The following is a 23333-nucleotide window of genomic DNA, read 5'->3' on the forward strand; positions in this document are numbered from 1 at the left end:
GGCCAAAGTATTGGAGTTTCAGCTTCAGCATCAGTCCTTCCAATGAATACCCAGGACTGATCTGCTTTAGGATGAACCGGTTGGATTTCCTTGCAGTCCAAGTGACCCTCAAGAGTCTTCTCCAACACCACAGTTCAAAAGCATCAATTCTTCGGCGCTCAGCTTTCTTCACAGTCCAACTCTCACATCCATACATGACCAGTGGAAAAATCATAGCCTTGACTAGATGGACCTTTGTTGGCAAAGTAATATCTCTGTTTTTTAATATGCTGTGTAGGGTGGTCATAACTTTCCTTCCAAGGAGTAAGCGTCTTTTAATCTCATCGTTGCAGTCACCATCTGCAGTGATTTTGGAGCCCAAAAAAATAAAGTCTGACACTTTTCCCACTGTTTCCCCATCTATTTCCCACGAAGTGATGGGACCAGATGCTATGATCTTAGTTTTCTGAATGTTGAACTTTAAGCCAATTTTTTCACTCTCCTCTTTCACTTTCATCAAGAGGCTTTTAGTTCCTCTTCACTTTCTGCCATAAGGGTGGTGTCATCTGCATATCTGAGATTATTGATATTTCTCTTGGCAATCCTGATTCCAGCTTGTGCTTCATCTAGCTCAGAGTTTCTCAAGATGTACTCTGCATTAAAGTTAAATAAGCAGTGTGACAATATACAGCCTTGACATACTCCTTTTCCTATTTGGAACCAGTCTGTTGTTCCATGTCCAGTTCTAACAGTTGCTTCCTGACCTGCATACAGGTTTCTCAAGAGGCAGGTCAGATGATCTGGTATGCCTGTCTCTTTCAGAATTTTCCACAGTTTATTGTGATCCACACAGTCAAAGGCTTTGGCATAGTCAATAAAGCAGAAATATACATTTTTCTGGAACTCTCTTGCTTTTTTAATGATCCAGTAAATGTTGGCAATTTGATCTCTGGTTCCTCTGCCTTTTCTAAAACCAGCTTGAATATCTGGAAGTTCATAGTTCATGTATTATTAAAGCCTGGCTTGAAGAAGTTTGAGCATTACTTTACTAGCATGTGAGATGAGTGGAATAAGCCAGTCACAAAGGGCAAATACTATATTACTCTACTAATAGGAGGTACCTAGAGTACTAAACTCATGGATACAGGATGTAGAATGGTGGGTGCCAGAAGCTGCTGGGAAAGGGGAGTTGTTTAATGGGTACAGATTTTCAGTTCTACAAGATGAAAGGAGATCTGTGGCTGGAAGGTGGTGATGGTTATACAACAGTGTGAATGTATTTAATACCACTGAACTGTGCACTTAAAGGTGGTTAAACTAGTAAATTTTATGTGTATTTTACTACAATTAAAACAAATTTTATTCAAAGGTGTTCAATTCAGGAAAAATGGGAAGAAATTTTTAGCATATTCAGTCCCCATATTTACAAATTTCCTCTTGCTATTAGATTTATGACTTGTGGTTACAGTAGAAAATAAATGAGGTTAGATTCCCAAGTTTTATGGTTCGATGGTACTCATCTCTGAAATGGCCAAGAGAGATGATTAGTTAACAGAAATAAAGGGCATATATGTAAAGTCCTTGGATGCAAAGCTTTAGAAACATGCCCTACATTATTTTTAATGCTTCTCAATTAGAAAAAAGTTGTATGCTCGTGAACATAAAATAGCACTATAAGTAAATATCATTAGATTATTCTTGGCTCTGCTTAATAATGTTTGGAAGCACATCTGAGCAAAGACCAAGCAAACCTTTGCATCAACATGTTTTGGTTTTGTCCTGTTGGTTTCTGCCCTTTCTTTGAGTATGCTCTATATGCACATTCCAGACAGTATGCTTACAAAATAGTACTAAGACTTGTATCCATGATTCTTGCATTGAGAACTCTATCAACAGTATGGAAAGGCCAAAAGATAGGACACTGAAAAATGAACTCCCCAGGTCGGTAGGTGCCCAGTATGCTACTGGAGATCAGTGGAGAACTAACTTCAGAAAGAATGAAGAGATGGAGCCAAAGCAAAAACAACACCCAGTTGTGGATGTGACTGGTGATAGAAGCAAGGTCTGATGCTATAAAGAGCAATATTGCATAGAGACCTGGAATGTTAGGTCCATGAATCAAGGCAAATTGAAAGTGGTCAAATAGATGGCAAGAGTGAATGTTGACATTGTAGGAATCAGCCAACTAAAATGGACTGGAATGGGTGAATTTAACCCAGATGACCCTTATATATACTACTAAGGGCAAAAATCCCTTAGAAGAAATGGAGTAACCATTACAGTCAAAAGAAGAGTCCAAAATGCAGTATTGGATGCAATCTCAAAAATGACAGAATGATCTCTGTTCGTTTCCAAGGCAGACCATTCAGTATCACAGTAATCCATGTCTATGCCCCGACCAGTAATGCTGAAGAAGCTGAAGTTGAACAGTTCTATGAAGACCTGCAAGACCTTTTAGAACTAACACAGAAAAAAGAAGTCCTTCTCACTATAGGGGACTGGAATACAAAAGTAGGAAGTCAAGAAACATCTGGAGTGACAGGCAAATTTGGCCTTGCAGTACAGAATGAAGCAGGGCAAAGGTTAATAGAGTTTTGCCAAGAGAACACACTGACCACAGCAAACACCCTCTTCCAACAACACAAGAGAAGACTCTACACATGGACGTTACCAGATGGTCAACCCTGAAATCAAATTGATTATACTCTTCGCAGCCAAAGATGGAGAAGCTCTATACAGTCAGCAAAAACAAGACCAGAAACTGACTGTGGCTCAGATCATGAACTCCTTATAGCCAAATTCAGACATAAATTAAGGACAGTAGGGTAAACCACTACATCATTCAGGTGTGATGTAAATCAAATCTCTTATGATTATACAGTGGAAATGAGAAATAGACTTAAGGGACTAGATCTGATAGATTGAGTGTCTGATGAACTATGGACAGAGGTTTGTGACTTTGTACAGGAGACAGGGATCAAGACCATCCCCAAGAAAAAGAAATGCAAAAAAGCAAAATGGCTGTCTGAGCAGGTCTTACAAATAGTTGTGAAAAGAAGAGAAGCAAAAAGCAAAGGAGAAAAGGAAAAATATACCCATTTGAATATAGAGTTCCAACGAAAAGCAAGGAGAGATAAGAAAGCCTCCCTCAGTGATCAGTGCAAAGAAATAGAGGAAAACAATAGAATGGGAAAGACTAGAGATTTCTTCAAGAAAATTAGAGATAGCAAGGGAACATTGTGCAAAGATGGGCATAATAAAGGACAGAAATGGCGTGGACCTAACAAAAGCAGAAGATATTAAGAAGAGCTGGCAAGAATACACAAAAGAACTGTACAAAAAAGATCCTCATGACCCAGATAATCATGATGATGTGATCACTCACCCAGAGCCAGACATCCTGGAATGTGAAGTCAAGTGGGACTTAGGAAGCATCAGTACAAACAAAGCTAGTGGAGGTGATGGAATTCCAGTTGAGCTATTTCAAATTCTGAAAGATGATGCTGTGAAAGTGCTGCACTCAATATGCCAGCAAATTTGGAAAACTCAGCAGTGGCCACAGGACTGGAATAGTTCAGTTTTCCTGCCAATCCCAAAGAAAGGCAATACCAAAGAATGTTCAAACTGCCACACAATTGTACTCATCTCACATGCTAGTAAAGTAATGCTCAAAATTCTCCAAGCCAGGCTTCAACAGTACGTGAACCATGAACTTCAAGATGTTCAAGCTGGATTTAGAAAAGGCAGAGGGACCAGAGATCAAATTGCCAACATCTGCTGGATCATTGAAAGAGCAAGAGAGTTCCAGAAAAACATCTATTTCTGCTTTATTGACTATGCCAAAGCCTTTGACTGTGTGAATCACAATAAACTGTGGAAAATTCTGTAAGATATGGTCATACCAGACCACCTGACTTGCCTCTTGAGAAATCTGTATGCAGGTCAGGAAGCAACAGTTAGAACTGGACATGGAACAACAGACTGGCTCCAAACGGGAAAAGGAGTATGTCAAGGCTGTATATTGTCACATTGCTTATTTAACTTATATGCAGAGTACATCGTTAGAAAACCTGGGCTGGATGAAGCAGAGGCTGGAATCAAGATTGCTGGGAGAAATATCAATAATCTCAGATATACAGATAACACCACCCTTATGGCAGAAAGTGAAAAGAACTAAAGAACCTCTTGATGAAAGTGAAAGAGGAGAGTGAAAAAGTTGGCTTAAAGCTCAACTTTCAGAAAACCAAAATCATGGCATCTGGTCCCATTACTTCATGGGAAATAGATGGGGAAACAGTGGAAGCAGTGTCAGACTTTATTTTTTTGGGCTCCAAAATCACTGCAGATGGTGACTGCAACGATGAGATTAAAAGACGCTTACTCCTTGGAAGGAAAGTTATGACCACCCTAGACTGCATATTAAAAAGCAGAGACATTACTTTACCAACAAAGATCCATCTAGTTAAGGCTATGGTTTTTCCACTGGTCATGTATGGATGTGAGAGTTGGACTATAAGGAAAGCTGAATGCTGAAGAATTGATGCTTTTGAGCTGTGGTGTTGGAGAAGACTCTTGAGCGTCCCTTGGACTGCAAGAACTGTTGTTATTCTTAAGGATCAGGGCACAGACCTTTGGGTATTATTTCTGCTTAAGTAAAAAGAGTAACACCTTCTGGAGTGACTTTATTCTCTAATTTCTGCCTATGTGTTTATAGTCCTTGATTATTTTCTTTATATTTATTGTTACAATATAAACTAAGTTGTTTATATAAATAGTTAAGCAAAGAAATAAAAAACACAGTAGGAATTTTGGGGAAAAGGGTAACAGAGAAATGTATCTGATGTTTTCCACTAAAAGCAAGAAGATAGATTAGCATTTTTTTATACTTTGATTTCTGGCTCCCCTCCCACCAGCTTCTCTCCTGATCACCACGTTGTACACTCTGGTATTTTCTTATTTACTTACTTATACACCAAGACCTCTGGTCATCTCAGCCCGCCTCACACTCTCAACTCTTTTCTTCCTTTCCTTGAGGATGGAGCCTATATTTCTCATGTCTGTTCCTCTAGTGCTTGTTATAATCCTTGGCAAGTTATGTGAGTATTGATAATTCCTAATGTTTGTGGAATCATGAACATGTCTTAGCCACTTATCCTACCACTTCCTGCTTAATCCTCACAATTCTTTTGTTATCCTTACCTGACAGATTTAAAAATTGAGGCACTGGGAGCTTATCCCACTTATCAAGTAAGGGACAGAGTCAGGATTTATTTTGTGTGTGTCTGTTTATTTTTTTAAATTGAAGCATAGTTGATTCACAGTGTTTCAGTAGTATAGTCAAGAGGTTCAGATATATATATTTATATATATAATTTTATATAAATATATATTTATATATACTTTATATGCATGTGTATACACACATATATATTTTTTTCAGATCCTTTTATCATAGGTTATTGCAAGATATTACATATAGTTCCCTGTTCTATAAGTAGATCCTTTTAATTTATTTTGTATATAGTAGTGTGTATCCATTATTACCAGATTTCTAATTTATCCCTCCCTATCTCTTTTCCTTTGGTAGCCATTATTTGTTTTCTATGTCTGTGAGTCTATTTCTGGGTTGTAGATAAGTTAATTTGTATCATTTTTAAAGATTCCATGTATAAGTGATCTCATATGATGTTTGTCTTTCTCTGTCTGACTTATTACACTTAGCCTGACAATCTCTGGGTCCTTCCTTGTTGCTGCAAGTGGCATAATTTGTTTCGCTTATATGGCTGATAATATTCCATTGTGTGTGCATGTGTGAGTATACTCCACATCTTCTTCATCCATTCATCTGTCTATGGACATATCTTGGCTGTTGTTAAGTAGTTCTGCTGTGATCACTTGAGTGCATATATCTTTTTGAATAAGGGTTTTTATTTATTTCTGGATATACGCTGAGGAGTGGAGTTGTTGGATCACATGGGAACTTTTTTTCTGCTTTTTAAGGAACCTCCACATTGTTTTCCATAATAGCTGCACCAGTTTCCACTCCCACCAACAGTGTAGGAAGGTACCCTTTCTCCACACCCTTTCCAGCATTTATTATTTGCAGACTTTTTCATGATGGCCATTCTGACCAGTGTGAAGTCATACCTCATTGTAGTTTTGATCTGTATTTCTCTAATAATTAGTGATGTTGAGTATCTTTTCATATGCCTTTTGGCCATCTGTATTTTTCTTTGGAGAAATGTCTATTCAGATATTTGGTCCATTTTTTGATTGGGTTGTTTCTGTCTTTGATATTGAGCTATATAACTGTTGTATATACAGAAATCTCTTGCATTTATATAGACTAAAAACAAAGTATCAGAAAGAGAAATTAGGGAAACAACCTCATTGGCCATCATGTCAAAGGGAAAAAAATAAAAAATAAAAACAATGCTAGGAATAAACCTACCTAAGAAGGCAAAAGACCCTTAATCTATAAGATGCTGATGAAAGAAATTGAAGACAACACAAACAGATGAAAAGTTATACTGTGTTCTTAGATTGAAAGTATCAATATTGTTAAAAATGACAAAACTATACAAGGCAATTTACAGATTCAGTGCAATCCCTATCAAATTACCAATGGCATTTTTCACAGAACTAGAACAAAAGAAATGTTAAAAAAATTATATAGAGACAGGAAAGACCTCAAATAGCCAAAACCATCTTGAGAAAGATCACAGCTGGAGGATTCACAATCTCTGACTTCTGACTGTACTACAAAGACACAATAATGAAAAGTATGTTCCTGCCACAGAAACCAGGCACATAGATTAATGGAACAGGATAAAAAACCCAGATATAAACCCATGCACTTATGGTCAGTTAATCTAAGACAAAAGAGGTAAGAATATGTAATGGATAAAAGACAGTCTCTTCAATAAATAGTGCTGGAAAATCTGGGCAACTATATGTAAAAGAATGAAATTAGAACTTTCTCTAATAACATAGACAAAAATAAAGTCAAAATAAATTAAAGACCTAAAGATTTGTAAGACAAGATCCTAGAGGAAAACATAGAATACTCTTTGACATAAATCACAGCAATATGTTCTTGGATCTGTCCCCTAAAGTCATGAAAACAGAAGCAAGAATAAAGGGGACCTAGTTAAAAGAATCGAAGCACCAAGTAAACCATAAATAAAACTGAAACGACAGCCTCTGGGAGGGAAGGAAATATGTGCAAATGTTGCAACCAACAAGGTATTAATTTCCAAAATATACTAACAGGATTCAAATTTAAAGAGATTCCCAGCTCCAGAGCCTGGGCAGAAAATTACTCTGCTTGTGCCTTCAAGTGGTTGTTGAGTGTGGTCCATGTACAGTTGATCTGTATCATGATTCATGTGCCTCCATGTGCATACACACATACACACAGAGGAACAAAAATTTCACAAATAACATTACTCTTGCTCTGTGCTCTATTTTCTGTGATACCAGTTCTATTCTAGTTCATATAAATGATAAAGTGATAGTCACGAGGCACAAAATTGATTTCCTGATCCATTCATTGCACCTGCATTTTGACAAACACCATGCCTCACCGTCCCCCTCCTGGGGGCTTCTGGTCCATGTTAACATCACAGCAGGAGCTTCCCTGTTATTCCAGATTCTCAGAGCAGCCCTGCAAGGCTAACCCGAGTTTGCATTAAGTCTTGGGAAGATTAATAATTTACCCTGAGTCTAATAACTAATGAGCAGTAAAATCAGAACTGAGAATTGTCTGATTCCAAGTTTTTTTTTTTCAATAAATGTTAGTTGAACTAAATGATGTTCTCATCAGATATTTTCCTGAAAATTTTTTAACATAACATAACATCTTATGTTAAAAAATCCTCAAAAGGATTCCCCAAACCATAACAAAAGTGAATAAGTATGGAGCAAAGCCAGAAGATACCACTCCTACTGTCCTGTCCCTTATTTAGGCAGCATCAGTTTTGAAAGGGGTTTACTTGTTTATGTGTCTTTGGCTAGTAAGTGTCAGGAAAACATGCTCAAAATCTTACCCCTCCTGAATCAAGAGCCCTTTGTCTTTACAATGTCTTACTGGCTCAGAGATGAAGAAAGTCTGTTGGTTTGGTTACATGAAGTTAACTTGTCTAAGTGCAGAGAACTTAAATCTCTCTTCCCCCCAAATGAGTAGGAAGCAGTGATGCTTGTATCTCAACACCCTAATTTAGGGAACTTGGGGAGCTGAGAGCAGACTCTGCAGAAGGGGAGCCCAGTACTGTTTCTTTGAGTTGCCCCACTCGGGTGAGCCACTCAGATAATGAACTCGCAGCATCTTCCCTGGCTGCCTGCTTCCTGTGATCCTTGGAGCAGCAGCGAGCTTCTGGGGTCCTCTGTCTGCCTCTCTCCCAGGTTCATCCCACCATACTGCTGACCCCGCATGAGCAGATCAGAATTGGGGGAGAGGGGATAGGAGCAAGGATCTGGGTAGGAACCAGAGACAGGGGAGTAGATACATAGACCATCAGTCCTGGGGGGATCTTTTGAAGATGAATACTGTGTTTTTAAGAAGGTACTCCTCAGTTTGTGTTCAAAATTCAGGAATGAGCAAAAATGAAATCTCCTCATAAGTTATTTCCTTGAACAGAGCAAGTAGGATGTATGTTCATCCTTTGTGCTGAGGATCTGAAGTAGATTGATGTACAAAGTAGGTTGATGAACAAAGGATGTATGTTCATCCTTTGTGCTGAGGATCTGAAGTAGTTAAGTATGTTTCCCAGAAAGAACACTGATTGAGATTATGTTCAGGGAGCAGCTGCTTATCTGAAAGGATCTGGAAAATGAAATAGTAAAAATGGAGAAAAGAGGAATATTGGGGCGCAGCCTCTCCTTGATTGGCCACGTTGTCTGTTTTAACCTCATGGAAACAACTGAAGGATGAGAAATTGCCTGCACGTATGAATCTTAGGGTTGATAATTACAAAGAGTAAAAAAGTTTTGTGAAACTCTGAAGTAGAATGATGGTTCCCCTAACAAAGAACTCTTACCATTGCACAGATGGTTGTTTAGTCTTGGTTTTGAATTCAAGAATTTTAAAGAAGACCTTAAATTTGGGTCTTGGGAGTTTTCAGTTCAGTAATCATTTTGAAATGTATGAGCAGTGATTTCACCACTTTGGAGGCATACTGGCCACTTAATCAACTTTGTGCAATAAAGCTCCTATATAATGTCTTTTTATATAGGATTTTGCTTAGGGATACACATTTTTTGGTGGTACACCCTGAGTCTTCTGCATTCATTTGTCGCTCACCAGACTTAAAACAGAGACAATATTGACAAGGTATAGAAGGCTGTCGAGTGTCATTCTTCTTCATGACTAGGAAAAAGAAATATCTGTCTTCTTCATCTTCTCAGGCTTTTGTGAAGTGAGGAGGAAAGTCTAGCCCCAAGGCCAGGCAGGATTTTGAGGCTGGTGATTCCGAGCAGTTCCGGGCACTTGTGGCAGCGTCAGGTTTCCCCTTGTTCCCACACATGTGCATCCCCTTGTTCTGCCCTCTTCACTGAAAGGAACCAGTTGGGCTCTTCTCTGCTGCTCATATTCTTGTGGCCTGGCTTATTAGAGCCTTCCAGAGGAAAATGTAAATGGTCTACAGGAGCTTTTGTACAAGATTCTCTCTTGAAACTTAGAAAAAAGGAAAGGAAAGTGAAGTTGCTCAGTCATGTTGGACTCTGCAATCTGGTGGACTGCAGCCTACCAGACTCCTTTGTCCATGGGATTCGTCAGGCAAGAATCCTGGAGTGGGTTTCTATTTCCTTCTCCAGGGGATCTTGTTGACCCAGGGATTGAAACTGGGTCTCCCGCATTTCAGACAGATGTTTTACCCACTGAGCCACCAGGGAAGTCCTGAAACTTGGAAGGACATATACATTTCTAGGGCAGTTTACTTGTGGCTCCTCCAAAAGTTGAACAGGAAAAGTTATTTGAATAATTTTATTATGACCCAGTCATAATGGGTTTCAGGTCATCCTGACCTTGCAATTAGTAGTAAGGAGGCTCTGTGAGGCAGGTCATCCTGACACAGGTGGGAGAATGTGGGGATCAGGTTGACGCAGAATCTGAGGAGATCTCTACGTGGACAGAGGTGCTGCAGACCCCAGGAGATGACTTCTCTTTGCACGTGTGGGGATGTTCCTTTCACACAAGTGGAGAGATTCCATATCCTAGAAGACTGTTTGACCAGTGGAGAAAAGAGCTTAGTTTATTCTTCAGTGCCAATGTGTAAATATTTAATGGTTTTGCTTTGAGTCACAAACCTAACTAATTATGCTATTGATATTTCCCAGTCACACTAAGATTGACAATTAATTTATGTAGATCTTGATGTAAAGTTTCTCCAGTAATTATATCCTAAGTTTGCATGTGTGTGCTTAAGCCCATGGTCCCAGGAAGCCTTTTTTTTTTTTAAGGAATTAAATCCTTTCTCTTCTTCAGTTTTTCTCTTAAGATAAAAAACTTCTTCAACACTTTTTTCTTCTTTTAATGTTCAATAGTCTGGAGGATATTTTGTAGCACACTTTGTACATGGAAAATTATTTTATAGATAATGTTTTCTAAATATACATTTGCAATTTTAATATTAATAATTACAGTAATTTTGATATTTTATATTTTAATTCTGTTCTGTAAGCATTGGGATATAATGAAAAGTGGTTAAGGTAATAACATTCAGTATTTTGGGGTATTTAGGAACCTGTTTTATTCACTGGAACAATGAGGAAAAATCTGGATCCTTTTAATGAACATACAGATGAGGAACTATGGAATGCCTTAGAAGAGGTAATTTATTAATGTTAAATATAATTAACTGTTAGCATCAGTATCCATGCATGTAAATTTTGAGCATTGCAGGTAACTAAGAGGAGCTTAACAGTTTAATTGACTTTGTTTACCTCCTAGAAGAACATTGATGACATGTGTACACTTACAATGTTTATTAATTAATGATGATGAAAATCAACAATATAATGCCATGTTCCCATTTTAGCTTTTTCCTTAAAACCTTGAATGACTAGCCACATTATCTTGTCCTTTGCAGAGCACTAAATTAGATGTTAAAGCTATGGGATAAAATTCTACTAGTGATCTAGTGATGTCATTACCCTAATCACTTTCCAGTGTTCATTTTATTCCTCTGGTCTTAGGGAACATCTACTAAGTGAGACAGTAGTAGTTTTTCATTATTAACTGAAAGATGTGAATGAGGTCAGACCAATAAAATGAGGAAGTTTCATAGTAAAGTGTCTATAAAAGTATATTTTATAGTTGGAATATGAGAAAAAGACAGAAAAAAGAGATTCATGCAGTCATATCTGACTCTTTGCGATCCCACAGTCTGTAGCCTGCCAGGTTCCTCTGTCCATGGACTTCTCCAGGCAAGAATACTGGAGTGGGTTGCCATTCTGTCCTCCAGGGGATCTCCCCAACCCAGGGATCGAACCTGAATCTCCCACATTGTAGGCAGATTCTTTATTGTCTGAGCCACCAGGGAAGCCCTGGAATGTGAGAATGATTATTTATTGGTGATTATGTCATTTTAATGCTGAAGCATGAATGCAGGTAATGGAACCCTGGAGAATTTGCTAAGTTTTTATATGGAGAGGTTGATTTCTGGAGAATTTTCTGTCATTTTTTGTATCATGTTTCCCCTTGCCCCACTTCTTTGAATTCCCTTACCCTTGCATGAAACATTTTTTACTATTATCTTGCTGTTGGTTTGAATATTTAGTGTTGTCCTCATTTTACAAATTGATTCTACTGAGGGCAGAAACTCTAGACTTCTAAACCATAGACAGTCTTTAAATTTTTCACAGGACCTAGCTCAGTCTTGTGCTTCTAAAAAGTAAGCATGCGCATTCCTATACACTAACAATGAAAGATCAGAAAGAGAAATTAGGAAATGATCCTGTTACCACTGCAACAAAAAGAATAAAATACATAAGAAAAAACCTACTTAAGGAGGCAAAAGATCAGTACTCAGAAAACTGTGAATTTACTGACAAAGGAAACCAAAGTTGACACAAACAGATTGAAAAATATATTCTTGGATTTGAAGAATCAATATTGTGAAAATGACTATACTACCCAAAGAATCTACGGATTCAACACAATCCCTGTCAAATTACCAATGGTGTTTTTCATAGAATTAGGGCAAAAAATTTTACAATTTGTATGGAAACACAGAAGATCCCAAATAGCCAAAGCAATCTTAAGAAAGAAAATATGAAGCTGGGGATTAGGTTCCTTGACTTCAGACTACATTATTAAGTTGGCCAAAAAGTTCATTACATAAGATATTATAGAAAGACCCAAATGAACTTTTTGACAAATTCAGTGCAGAACTGCAGTAATCAAGATGGCATGGTACTGGCACACACAGACACACAAAAAACATAAATATGGATCAATGGAACAGTGTAAAAAGCCCAGAGATAAAGTCACATACTTACGGTCACCTAGTCTATGACAAAGGAGGCAAGAATCTAGCATGGAGACAAGATATCTCTTCAATTAGTGGTGCTGTGAAAATTGGATGGCTACATGTAAAAGAATGAAATTAGAATACTCCCTAATACCATATTGGAGAAGGAAATGGCAACCCACTCCAGTATTCTTGCCTAGAGAATCCCCTGGACAGAGGAGCCCGGTGGACTGCTGTTCATAGGGTCGCACAGAATCAGACACAACTGAAGTGACTTAGCATGCATGCATTCATTGGAGAAGGAAATGGCAACCCACTCCAGTATCCCTGCCTGGAGAATTCCAGGGACAGAGGAGCCTGGTGGGCTGCTGTCTATGGGGTCACACAGAGTTGGACACGACTGAAGAGACTTAGCAGCAGCAGCAGCAGCTAATAACCATATACAAAAAGAAGGGCAAAATGGATTAAAGACCTAAATGTAAGACCAGACCCGATAAAACTGTTAGAGAAAACAAAGGAAAAACACTCTTTGACATAAATAACTACCAAATTTTTATTGCTCTCTTCATTTCAGAGAAGTGTGGCATAGTTCTTTAAATTTTTTTTGTTACACAAATCGAGTAATTGTTCATGTTGCTTTGAATTGATGTGTTTGCCATTTAGTGTTACCCTTCCAAGCAAGCTCTGAAGTCTGTAATATGTAGATTAGCCTTGACTGTGAACAGGCTGATTTGGATGGAGGTCATACATTTCCAGCCGGAAATTCTGGTTTCTGAAAGATGTCAACACTGAGTCTTTACACACCCACCTGGCTTTCCAGCAACGTGAGGATTTTGTTTTCCTAAATCGGGTCAATTGCTTTACCTTTTCCTGCCCCCAAAGAAGTGCACCTCTGATCATTTAAGTCTTTGAGTCTATAGTGAAATTCTAGAAGAGAAGAGGGAAGAGCAGTTAAGTATCAAATGTAATTAGATAGGATGATCCACTGATCTTGCTGAAGAATGCTGAAGAAGCTGCAGTTGAAAGTGAAACAGGAGAATGAAAAAGTTGGCTTAAAACTCAACATTCAGAAAACGAAGATTATGGCATCTGGTCCCATCACTTCATGGCAAATAGATGGGGAAACAATGGAAACACTGAAAGACTTTTTTTGGGGGGAGGCTCCAAAATCACTGCAGATGGTGACTGCAGCCATAAAATTAAAAGATGCTAGCTCCTTGGAAGAAAAGCTGTGACCAATCTCAGCAGCATATTACCTTAAATATTACATTACTTTGCCAACAAATTTCCTTCTACTCAAAGCTATGGTTTTTCTAGTAGTCATGTGAGAGTTGGACTATAAAGAAAGCTGAGCACCGAAGAATTGATGACTTTGAACTCTGGTGTTGGAGAAGACTCTTAAGAGTCCCTTGAACTCCAAGGAAATCCAACCAGTTCATCCCAAAGGAAATCAGTCCTGAACATTCACTGGTAGGACTGATGCTGGAGCTGAAACTCCAATACTTTGGCTACCTGATGTGAAGAACTGACTCATTGGAAAAGACCCTGATGCTGGGAAAGATTGAAGGCAGGAAGAGAAGGGGACGACAGAGGACGAGATGGTTAGATAGTATCACTGACTTGATCGACATGAGTTTGAGTAAGCTCCGGGAGTTAGTGATGGACAGGGAAACCTGGAGTTGTGTAGTCCATGGGGTTGCAAAGAGTAGGACATGACTGAGCGACTGAACTGAATTGAGCTAGCTGATCTTGAATTCACAGGACAGGTTTAATGGTGAAATTATGACATCTTAAGAAAAATACTAGAAGTACTGGTAAATTATTTTTCTATTTGTTTCCCAGGTGATATATTTTTTCACAGATTCTCAGATTGAAAAATTACTCCAGAATTTTAGAACACATTGTTCCATGGACAGAGAGGCAACTTTTATCTAAATTCTAAAAATGATGAAGTGGTAGAAGGGGTACATGATACTAAGATCTACCTTTATTTAAACTACATTTGGAGCTTTCTATAAAAAGAAATAGACGTGAGTCTATTTCAAAACTGAAGTATGTGGTTTTTGGATATTGCTTCAAGAATTTACTGTGTTAACTTTGGTAATGTCACTTAGAGAAATCATCCCATCATTGTTTTTCTCTAGGAATTACTTCTTTATGACTGTTTTAAAGAAAACCTACCAAATCTTTCATTGAAAACATACATATGTGATAAAAATTCCTGAAGAAATAGAATAATGGGGTGATTTATCACTCTAAGTGTGTGTGTGTGCATGCTTGATCATGTCTGACTTTTTGTGACCCTCTGTGGAACTATAGCCCACTAGACTCGTCTGTCCATGGAGTTTTCCAGGCAAGAAATACTGGAATGGGTCGTTGTTTCCTCCTCCAGGGGATCTTCCCAAATCAGGAATTGAACCCGCATCTCTTGCATCTCCTGAATTTGGAAGGAGGATTCATAACTACTGTACCACCTGGAAAGCCTGTCACTCTAAGAGGTATCACTAACCAGTGAGGTCAATTTTTATATGAACTCAAAACCATAGTTATTAGTGTGTAAGTGGTGCCAAACTGGACTTGTGAACCCAAACTCACAGAGGTGGCCTGAGTGTGAGTGAGTAGGAGGGAATCACTATGTTTTCCTCTTTTAAAGTCCTCTAGTCCTGTTTCCCAGAAAAGGCACTGGGGACCCACTCCAGTACTCTTGCCTGGAGAATCCTGTGGACGGAGGAACCTGGTAAGCTGCGGTCCATGGGGCCGCTAAGAGTTGGACACGACTGAGTGAATTCACTTTCACTTTTCAGTTTCTTGCATTAGAGAAGGAAATGGTAACCCACTCCAGGGTTCTCGCCTGGATAATTCCAGGGATGGGGGAGCCTGATGGGCTGCCATATATGGGGTGGCACAGAGTCGGACACTACTGACGCGACTTAGCAGCAGCAGCAGCAGTTCTGTTTCCTCCTTCTTCATTGGGAGAGATGGACATTCAGAAGGGATGCAGTCCAGTGGATGCTGTCCATCTCATCTTGGTTATTTTTCGAAATATGCTGAAAATACATTTTTTTACATACTGTAAATTAGTCATCTTACTATAAAGTGACAAAAATTCTTCAGTTAATTAGTGCTGATTGGGGCACTAAGAAGCAAGATAATGCCACAAGTATAACATGAATGTATCTGAAGAGGAAGCACCTTATCAATCAAAAGTTAAAAGAGCACAGTAGATCAAACTCTCAAAGTGAATCACCAATGTGTCACTTCTGTTAAAAAAATGAAAACAAAACAGCTGGGATTCTGGGATATGAAGTTAAGCATATGGTCTGTCCTGTGAAAACTGGGGAGGAAGTCACGCAGTCAAATGTTCGATGTTGATAGTGTCTCTGTTCGGACAGAAGTGTGTTTCATCATACAGGAAACCGAGATACAGAAACCTGGGCATCAGTAGCCTGTGCATCAGGAACCACACGGTTCAGTCCTTGCAGTGGGACAGGTCACATGTCCACTTCCAGGCCCTGTGTTAGGTGAACGGGCTAACTTTACTAAGTTACTAAAGTCCCTTACTTCCCTTACTGCTGGTCCTGCTCTAGTAAAAGCTCTTCCCCATCTGTTTATTGCATTTCAGTGTCTCCTTCAGTCCACACCAGCCTTTCTTTTTGAAAAGTAAGAAGGTTCCACAAGATATAGAAACCATCTGACATGTGTGTTGATCTCCTGTGAGGGATGTTGGTGCCTGGTTGGTAGATAGAGTACATGTAGTAGGTTACATTGAAAATGTTTATGGTGATAGAAATAGGGTGCCTTCAATTTAAGGGTATTATTTTTCAATTTTGTTATATTCTGTTATTTTCCCAAACTCAGAAACAGCCTGGAAGATTCTGTACTGAGATGTATAGTTTTGAATAGTATTATTTACTCCATTTTCCTTAAATCATAACTTTTTCAGTGCTTTTCACGTTTTAAAGTGTGAGGTTGTGATATCTTGGACCCAGTTAATTGTTATAATATATTCCTTTTACACTTAATAAGAAGATAGTGTTATGTATAAATTATTAATATATGTGGATTTATTTTCTAATTTATAGGAACAAATGTGTTACATGATGAGATACAGTCATGCCTTCATTCATACAGTCAACAAATATCTCCTGAGAACTTGTTAGACAGGCAGTATTGCAGATTGTGGGGCTATCACAGTCATCAAAAGACAAAATCTCTACCCTTGGAGCTTAAATTCTCTTGGAGAAGATGGAAAACAAGTCAATGCATATGTAACAAGGTCTCAGTGCTGATACATGCAAAGGAGGAAAATGGAGCAGAACATGAAGAGAGGCTAGCTCACAGCATTGTTAATATTGGGGAATATCTATTGATCTGTCATAAGTTCTACATGTACTGATTCATTTTATACTCTATCAATGTTAGGAGGTACCCATCTTTATAATTATGACAATGAAAGGTTGTTGCTGAATGATAAGACGTTGGAATTCTTGGCCTCTGGAGGAGACACATTCAATCCGGGGTCAGAGACAAGGCTGGATCGCTCAGAGCTTTTGTGTAATAAAGTTTTATTAAAGTATAAAGGAGAGAGAGGAAGCTTCTGACATAGGCATCAGAAGGGGGCAGAAAGAGTATCCCCTGCTAGTCTTCAGCTGGATATTATATAGTCACTAGCAGTCTGTTAATGAAAAGAAAGGAATGTCTTAAAACTCAGAATGGCACCAGGCCCCTTATCCATAAATTGCATTTTGTGATAATCTTGGTACCAGATGATTCATCCTGGGCCATAAAACAATTGACTTGAATCTTGTAGAAGGGCAGATTACCATCAAATAGTTTCATTTACATAGATTAGGGGAACAATATCTGAATATAACATACTGGTTTGTCAAGTAGGTTGAGCCATTTGGCGGAACCAACTTGAAGACAGTCTGGGGTAAATGCATAGTACATTAACATAGCTTAAGACAAACATTTCCATAAGAAAAACGGTATTGGTTAACTCAAGTTTTGAGAATAGTTAGCTTCAGGTGAAACCAGGTGTCATGGCAACACAGCATTTTAAGAGAAACCTCCTTTTAAATTTGTATAGAGAAAGAAAAAAATATCAATAGTTTGTTTCCTCTGGCCACTTAAGAGAGATAAAAATGTCTGGCATTTGCAGCCTGTTTCCTCCATTTGGAGACCCCTGGCCTTCCTGCCTGTTACCCTCTCAATAATATAGTCTTAGAGCTTAGGAAGCTAAGGTAGAATAAGTTTAGTAACTTGCCCAGTTGGCAGAGCCAGGCAGGACTCATGCCCAGGCTGTCTGGCTTCAGGTCTCCATTTTTTTTTTTCCCTTTTGGCTGTGCTGGTTCTTCATTGCTGCTTGCAGGCTTTCTCTAGTTGTGGCAAACAGGGGCTAATCTTCGTGGCATTTCACAGCTTCTCACTGACATATTTTCTCCTGTTGTGACACCTGGACTCTGGAGCGCACAGGCTTCAGTAGCTGTGGCCTGCAGCCTCAGTAGTTGCAGCCTGTGGGCTCTAGAGTGTGGGCTCAGTAGTTGTGGCACATGGGTTCACTTGCTCCTTGCCATGTGGATCTTCCTGGACCAGGGATGAAATCCATGTCCTGTGCATTGGCAGGTAGATTCTTAACCACTGGACCACCAGGGAGTCCCAAGCCTCTAATTTATTGTTTTAAAATTTTCACATCACAGGAACATGGAAGGAATAGTATGATGAACACATACACACCTTCACCTGGTTCATCAGCTGTTAGTGTCTTCCCATATTTTCTCCATCAATATAATCTATATTTTGCTGAATTGTTTGTAAGTTGTAGAAATGTTTATTAAAAGTTGTATTTCACCTTTAAATACAAAAATGTACACCTTGTAAAAACAAGTACATTCCCTTATATGTCCTAACACAGGCATGCTAATCAATAAATTTAACAGTAATATTATACTATTATCTAGTATGTTTTCAGATTCTCGAGTTTTAGCTCTTTATTGTCTCTGCTTCTATTGTCTTTTTTCCCCATTTTGAAAACTTAATATAATTTGATTTTATCATTACATTACAGAGGGCCTTCATATTCATATATTCTCATAACCATCCCTGATTTATAAATGAAGACAGAGTCTCAGAAATTAACATTTTTTGAAAAACATTTCTCCTCACAACCCTTTTTCCTCATGAAGCAGATATGGACAAACTCGAAGGAAAATATAAAATCAAGTTAGTGATGAGATGTGATCCAAGTCAGAGGCAAGTGTGAGTCAGGATGTCAGTCTTAAACAAATCCAACCACTTGCACCACAATCCAAATCTTACCCTTTAGATTTTATGTACTTTTCATGCTAACACTACCTACAAATATCATATTTAATCCTAACTCAGAATTCCCTTTTCATGGGATTGGAGTCCCATCTGGAACACAATTCAGGTCCACATTCATAGATGTGCTCCAGCATGTAGGATACCGGAAAAATGAAAAATTAAAAACACTGCTGACTTATCCTTGGTGTGTTGTTATCTGACATTGTAAAGTGTCAGATAACTTATCAGCCATCACTCATCAATCTGTTGGTCTCTTAATTTGGAGTGTATGTCTTCTTTGTTCTTCAAGTAAAGCCTGAGTTTGGTTCTTGCTCTATAATACTTTTCCAAAATAAATATTTATAGAACTGATCCCTACCACCAAATGTAGTTTCAGATTATCTTTGGCAGTTAAAAGTTTGCTTTTTCTAATCTTTGGAGTATAACTTTATGAAGATAGATAAATATAAACATCACCTATATCCATATTATGGGGGAAATAAGACACTGTGTCTTATTTATTAATGAGTTTTCATTCACTGCAAGACATTTATGACACTGAGGAAAATGCACTTGATTGGTCCACTATTTATAGAATTAAACTTGGGAAAGAACCATTACCAGAGCAGGTTCCAGGATTACTAATGTATAAGCTGCAGTTTACCATTGTTTGAATTTGTGTATTTTCCATTCAGTTCAGTCGCTAGTTGTGTCTGACTCTTTGTGACCCCATGAACCGCAGCACGCCAGGACTCCCTGTCCATCACCAGCTCCCAGGGTCTACCCAAACCCATGTCCATTGAGTCAGTGATGCCATCCAACCATCTCATCCTCTGTCATCCCCTTCTTCTCCTGCCCTCAATCTTTCCCAGCATCAGGGTCTTTCCCAATAGTCAGTACTTCACATCAGATGGCCAAAGTATTGGAGTTTCAGCTTCAACATCAGTCCTTCCACTGAACGCCCAGGACTGATCTCCTTTAGGATGGACTGGTTGGATCCCCTTGCAGTCCAAGGGACTCTCAAGAGTCTTCCCCAACACCACAGTTCAAAAGCATCAATTCTTCAGTGCTCAGCTTTCTTTATAGTCCAACTCTCACACTCATACTTGACTACTGGAAAAACCATAGCCTTGTCTAGACGGGCCTTTGTTGACAAAGTAATGTCTCTGCTTTTTAACATGCTGTCTAGGTTGGTCATAACTTTCCTTCCAATGAGTAAGCGTCTTTTAATTTCATGGCTGCAATCACCACCTGCAGTGATTTTGGAGCCCCCCAAAATAAATTCAGCCAGTTTCCACTGTTTCCCCATCTATTTGCTATGAAGTGATGGAACCGGATGCCATGATCTTAGTTTCCTGAATGTTGAGCTTTAAGCCAACTTTTTCACTCTCCTCTTTCATTTTCATCAAGAGGCTCTTTAGTTCTTCTTTACTTCCTGCCATAAGGGTGGTGTCATCTGTATATCTGAAGTCATTGATATTTCTCCTGGCAGTCTTGATTCCAGCTTATGCTTCCTCCAGCCCAGCATTTCTCATGATGTACTCTGCGTATAAGTTAAATAAGCAGAGTGACAATATACATCCTTGATGTACTCCTCCTATTTGGAACCAGTCTGTTGTTCCATGTCCAGTTCTAACTGTTGCTTCCTGACCTGCATACAGATTTCTCACGAGGCAGGTCAGGTGGTATGTTATTCCCATCTCCTTCAGAATTTTCCACAGTTTATTGTGATGCACACAGTCAAAGGCTTTAGCATAGTCAATAAAGCAGAAATAGATGTTTTTCTGAAACTCTTGCTTTTTCGATGATCCAGTGGATGATGGCAATTTGATCTCTGGTTTCTCTGCCTTTTCTAAAACCAAATGTGCTGGTAAGATTTTATCTTCAGAGAAAAAGACTTACTATAAACATTTTTGAAGTTTTTCTTTACCAACTCCTATGCAAAATGAACTTTGGGAAACTTGACTCAACCATAAAGATTGTTTTAACTTGACTGTTTAAACCACATTTAAACAGACAAGTTTAATGAGAAAAAGCTTCATTTTTTTTAGAGACTTCCTTAACCAACCCCTAGGTGGGGTTTCTGGAAGATGTTCTTGGCAGGGATGGTGGACATTGATTTCTTTCTGCCCTGACTTGACTCCACTGTCTTTCTCAGTGAACGCTGTTTGGAAAGAGCTCTCCCCATAACCTGGCTGTACATGTAAGATACGTAAGAAGTCCTGAGGATGTCAGAGTTCTAATGTGTGAGAGGCTTGCCTACTTCAATAACAGTTTAGGAAAATGTCATTCTTTCTGTATCACAGGTGCAACTTAAAGACAACATCGAACATCTTCCTGGTAAAATGCATACTGAATTAGCAGAATCTGGGTTGAACTTGAGTGTTGGACAGAGACAACTGGTGTGCCTTGCTCGGGCTATTCTCAAGAAAAATCAGATATTGATTATTGACAAAGCCACATCAAATGTGGATCCAAGGTATGGAGCTGAGATCCAGGACACCTTGAATCTGAATCCTTGAATTCTAAAGGTGGTAAATGGAAAATATTTAGTGATGCTTAGAAATGTTTCTAAGTGTTCTCTTGGCCTCATGGATATTTCTTGATAATATTAATTCCAGAAAACAAAGGAAAAACCAAGACATGTTATATAGGGTTAATGTTGTTATGAGGCATCCTGAGAAAGCTAGATTCCTAAATACAGCTCATAATCTCAAGAAATTTTGAGGGAAGACTATTTTCCATTTTTGAAAAACAGTACATTTCCAAATAGACTTTTTATACTTAGTTTTTTAGGAATAAGATTATACATTAAGGTAATGATTTTTAAAAACATTACAAAAGTATCATGATATTTTTAAGTCATAAGTCTGCTTTAATTGTCTTTTCTGAACTAAATCAATTTCTTTGATTCTAGAACTGATGAGTTAATACAGAAAAAAATTCATGAGAAATTTGCTCACTGCACTGTGCTAACCATCACACACAGGTTAAGCAATGTCATCGACTGTCAACGGATATCAGTAAGACTCTCACCATTTTAGTTGATTTCAATTATGTTCAATTTTTCAATGTATCCTTCCTTGTAAAACTTGATAGGAACCTCCAGTAATGTAATTTTCTCTTAGTTTCTCCTCTCTTTCCTGAAAATTTCTGTTCAGTCACTCAGTCATGTCTGATTGTTCATGACCCCATGGAATTCAGCATACCAGGCCTCCTTGTGCTTCACTGTGTCCCAGTTTGTTCAAATTCATGTCTGTTGAGTCTGTGACATTGTTCAACTGTCTCATCCTCTGTCGTCCCCTTCTCCTTCTCCTCCTGCTTCCAATCTTTCCCAGCATCAGAGTCTTTTCCAGTGAATCAGCTCTTTGCATCAGGTGGCCAAAGTATTGGAGCTTCAGCTTTAGCATCAGTCCTTCTAATGGATATTCAGGCTTGATTTCTTTTAGGATTTACTGGTTTAATATTCTTTCAGTCCAGGGAACTCTCAAGAGTCTTTTCCAGCCCCGCAGTTTGAAAGCATCAATTCTTTGGTGCTCAGCCTTCTTTATGGTCAGACTCTCACATCCATACATGACTATATGGAAAAACCATATAGCTTTGACTAGACGGAACTTGGTTGGCAAAGTCTCGTCTCAGCTTTTTAATACACTGTCTAGGTTTGTCATAGCTTTTCTTCCAAGGAGCAAGCATCTTTTTAATTTCATGGCTGCAGTCACTGTCTACAGTGATTTTGGAGCCCAAGAAAATAAAGTCTGTCACTGTTTCCATTGTTTCCCCATCTGTTTGCTATGAAGTGATGGCACCGGATGCGGTGATCTTCGTCTTTTGAATGCTGAGTTTTAAGCCAGCTTTTTTCACTCTCCTCTTTCAGTTTCATCAAGAGGTTCTTTAGTTCCTCTTTGATTCTGCCATAAGGGTGGTGTCATCTCCATATTGGAGGTTATTGATATTTCTCCCAGCAATTTTGATTCCAGCTTGAGCTTCATCCAGCGCGACATTTTGCATGATGTTCTCTGCATATATATTAAATAAGCAGGGTGACAATATACAACCTTAACATACTCCTTTCCCAATTTGAACCTTATTTGTATTTCTTGCTTTAGAAATAGACATCCCTTTTTTATTGTGCTTCCAAGATACTGCTTTTTTGCAAATTGAGAGCTTATCATAACCCTACATCGAGCAAGTCTATGGGCGCCATTTTTCAAACAGTATTTCCTCACTCCAATTCTCTGTCTCACCTTTTGGTAATTCTCATTATATGTCAAACTTTTTCACAATCATTATAGTTTCTCTGGTGATCTGTAACATCAATGTTACTGCTATGACTTGCTGAAGTCTCCTCTGTTGGTTAGTATTTTTTTTTAAGCAATGCATTGTTTTTAGGCTAAGGTCTCTACATTGTTTTGTCAGACACAATGCTATTGCACACTTGATAGGCAAGTGTCATGTAAACATAACTTCTGTATGTTCTGAGGAACCAGAACATTCGTATGATTCACTTTACTGCCATATTCACTTCATTCTGGTGTTCTGGGACTGTACCCACACTGAGGGATGACTGAACCTCTTTCCTTT

The 23333-nt window shown here is 38.6% G+C and overlaps 1 protein-coding gene across 1 annotated transcript in view; it reads left to right on the plus strand.

Annotated features, from left to right (window-relative positions):
• LOC136144150 (ATP-binding cassette sub-family C member 4-like) overlaps window positions 1-23333 on the plus strand; it is a 140793-nt gene that overhangs the window by 112111 nt on the left and 5349 nt on the right. Inside the window, exons 27-29 of the mRNA XM_065901808.1 lie at window positions 10718-10807; window positions 21059-21231; window positions 21670-21775. Coding sequence (XP_065757880.1) covers window positions 10718-10807; window positions 21059-21231; window positions 21670-21775 — 369 coding nt within the window. The remainder of the gene's footprint in view (window positions 1-10717; window positions 10808-21058; window positions 21232-21669; window positions 21776-23333) is intronic.

This window comes from Muntiacus reevesi, chromosome 11 (genome assembly GCF_963930625.1).
Source record: "Muntiacus reevesi chromosome 11, mMunRee1.1, whole genome shotgun sequence".
In the NCBI taxonomy this organism is placed as follows: Eukaryota; Metazoa; Chordata; class Mammalia; order Artiodactyla; family Cervidae; genus Muntiacus; species Muntiacus reevesi.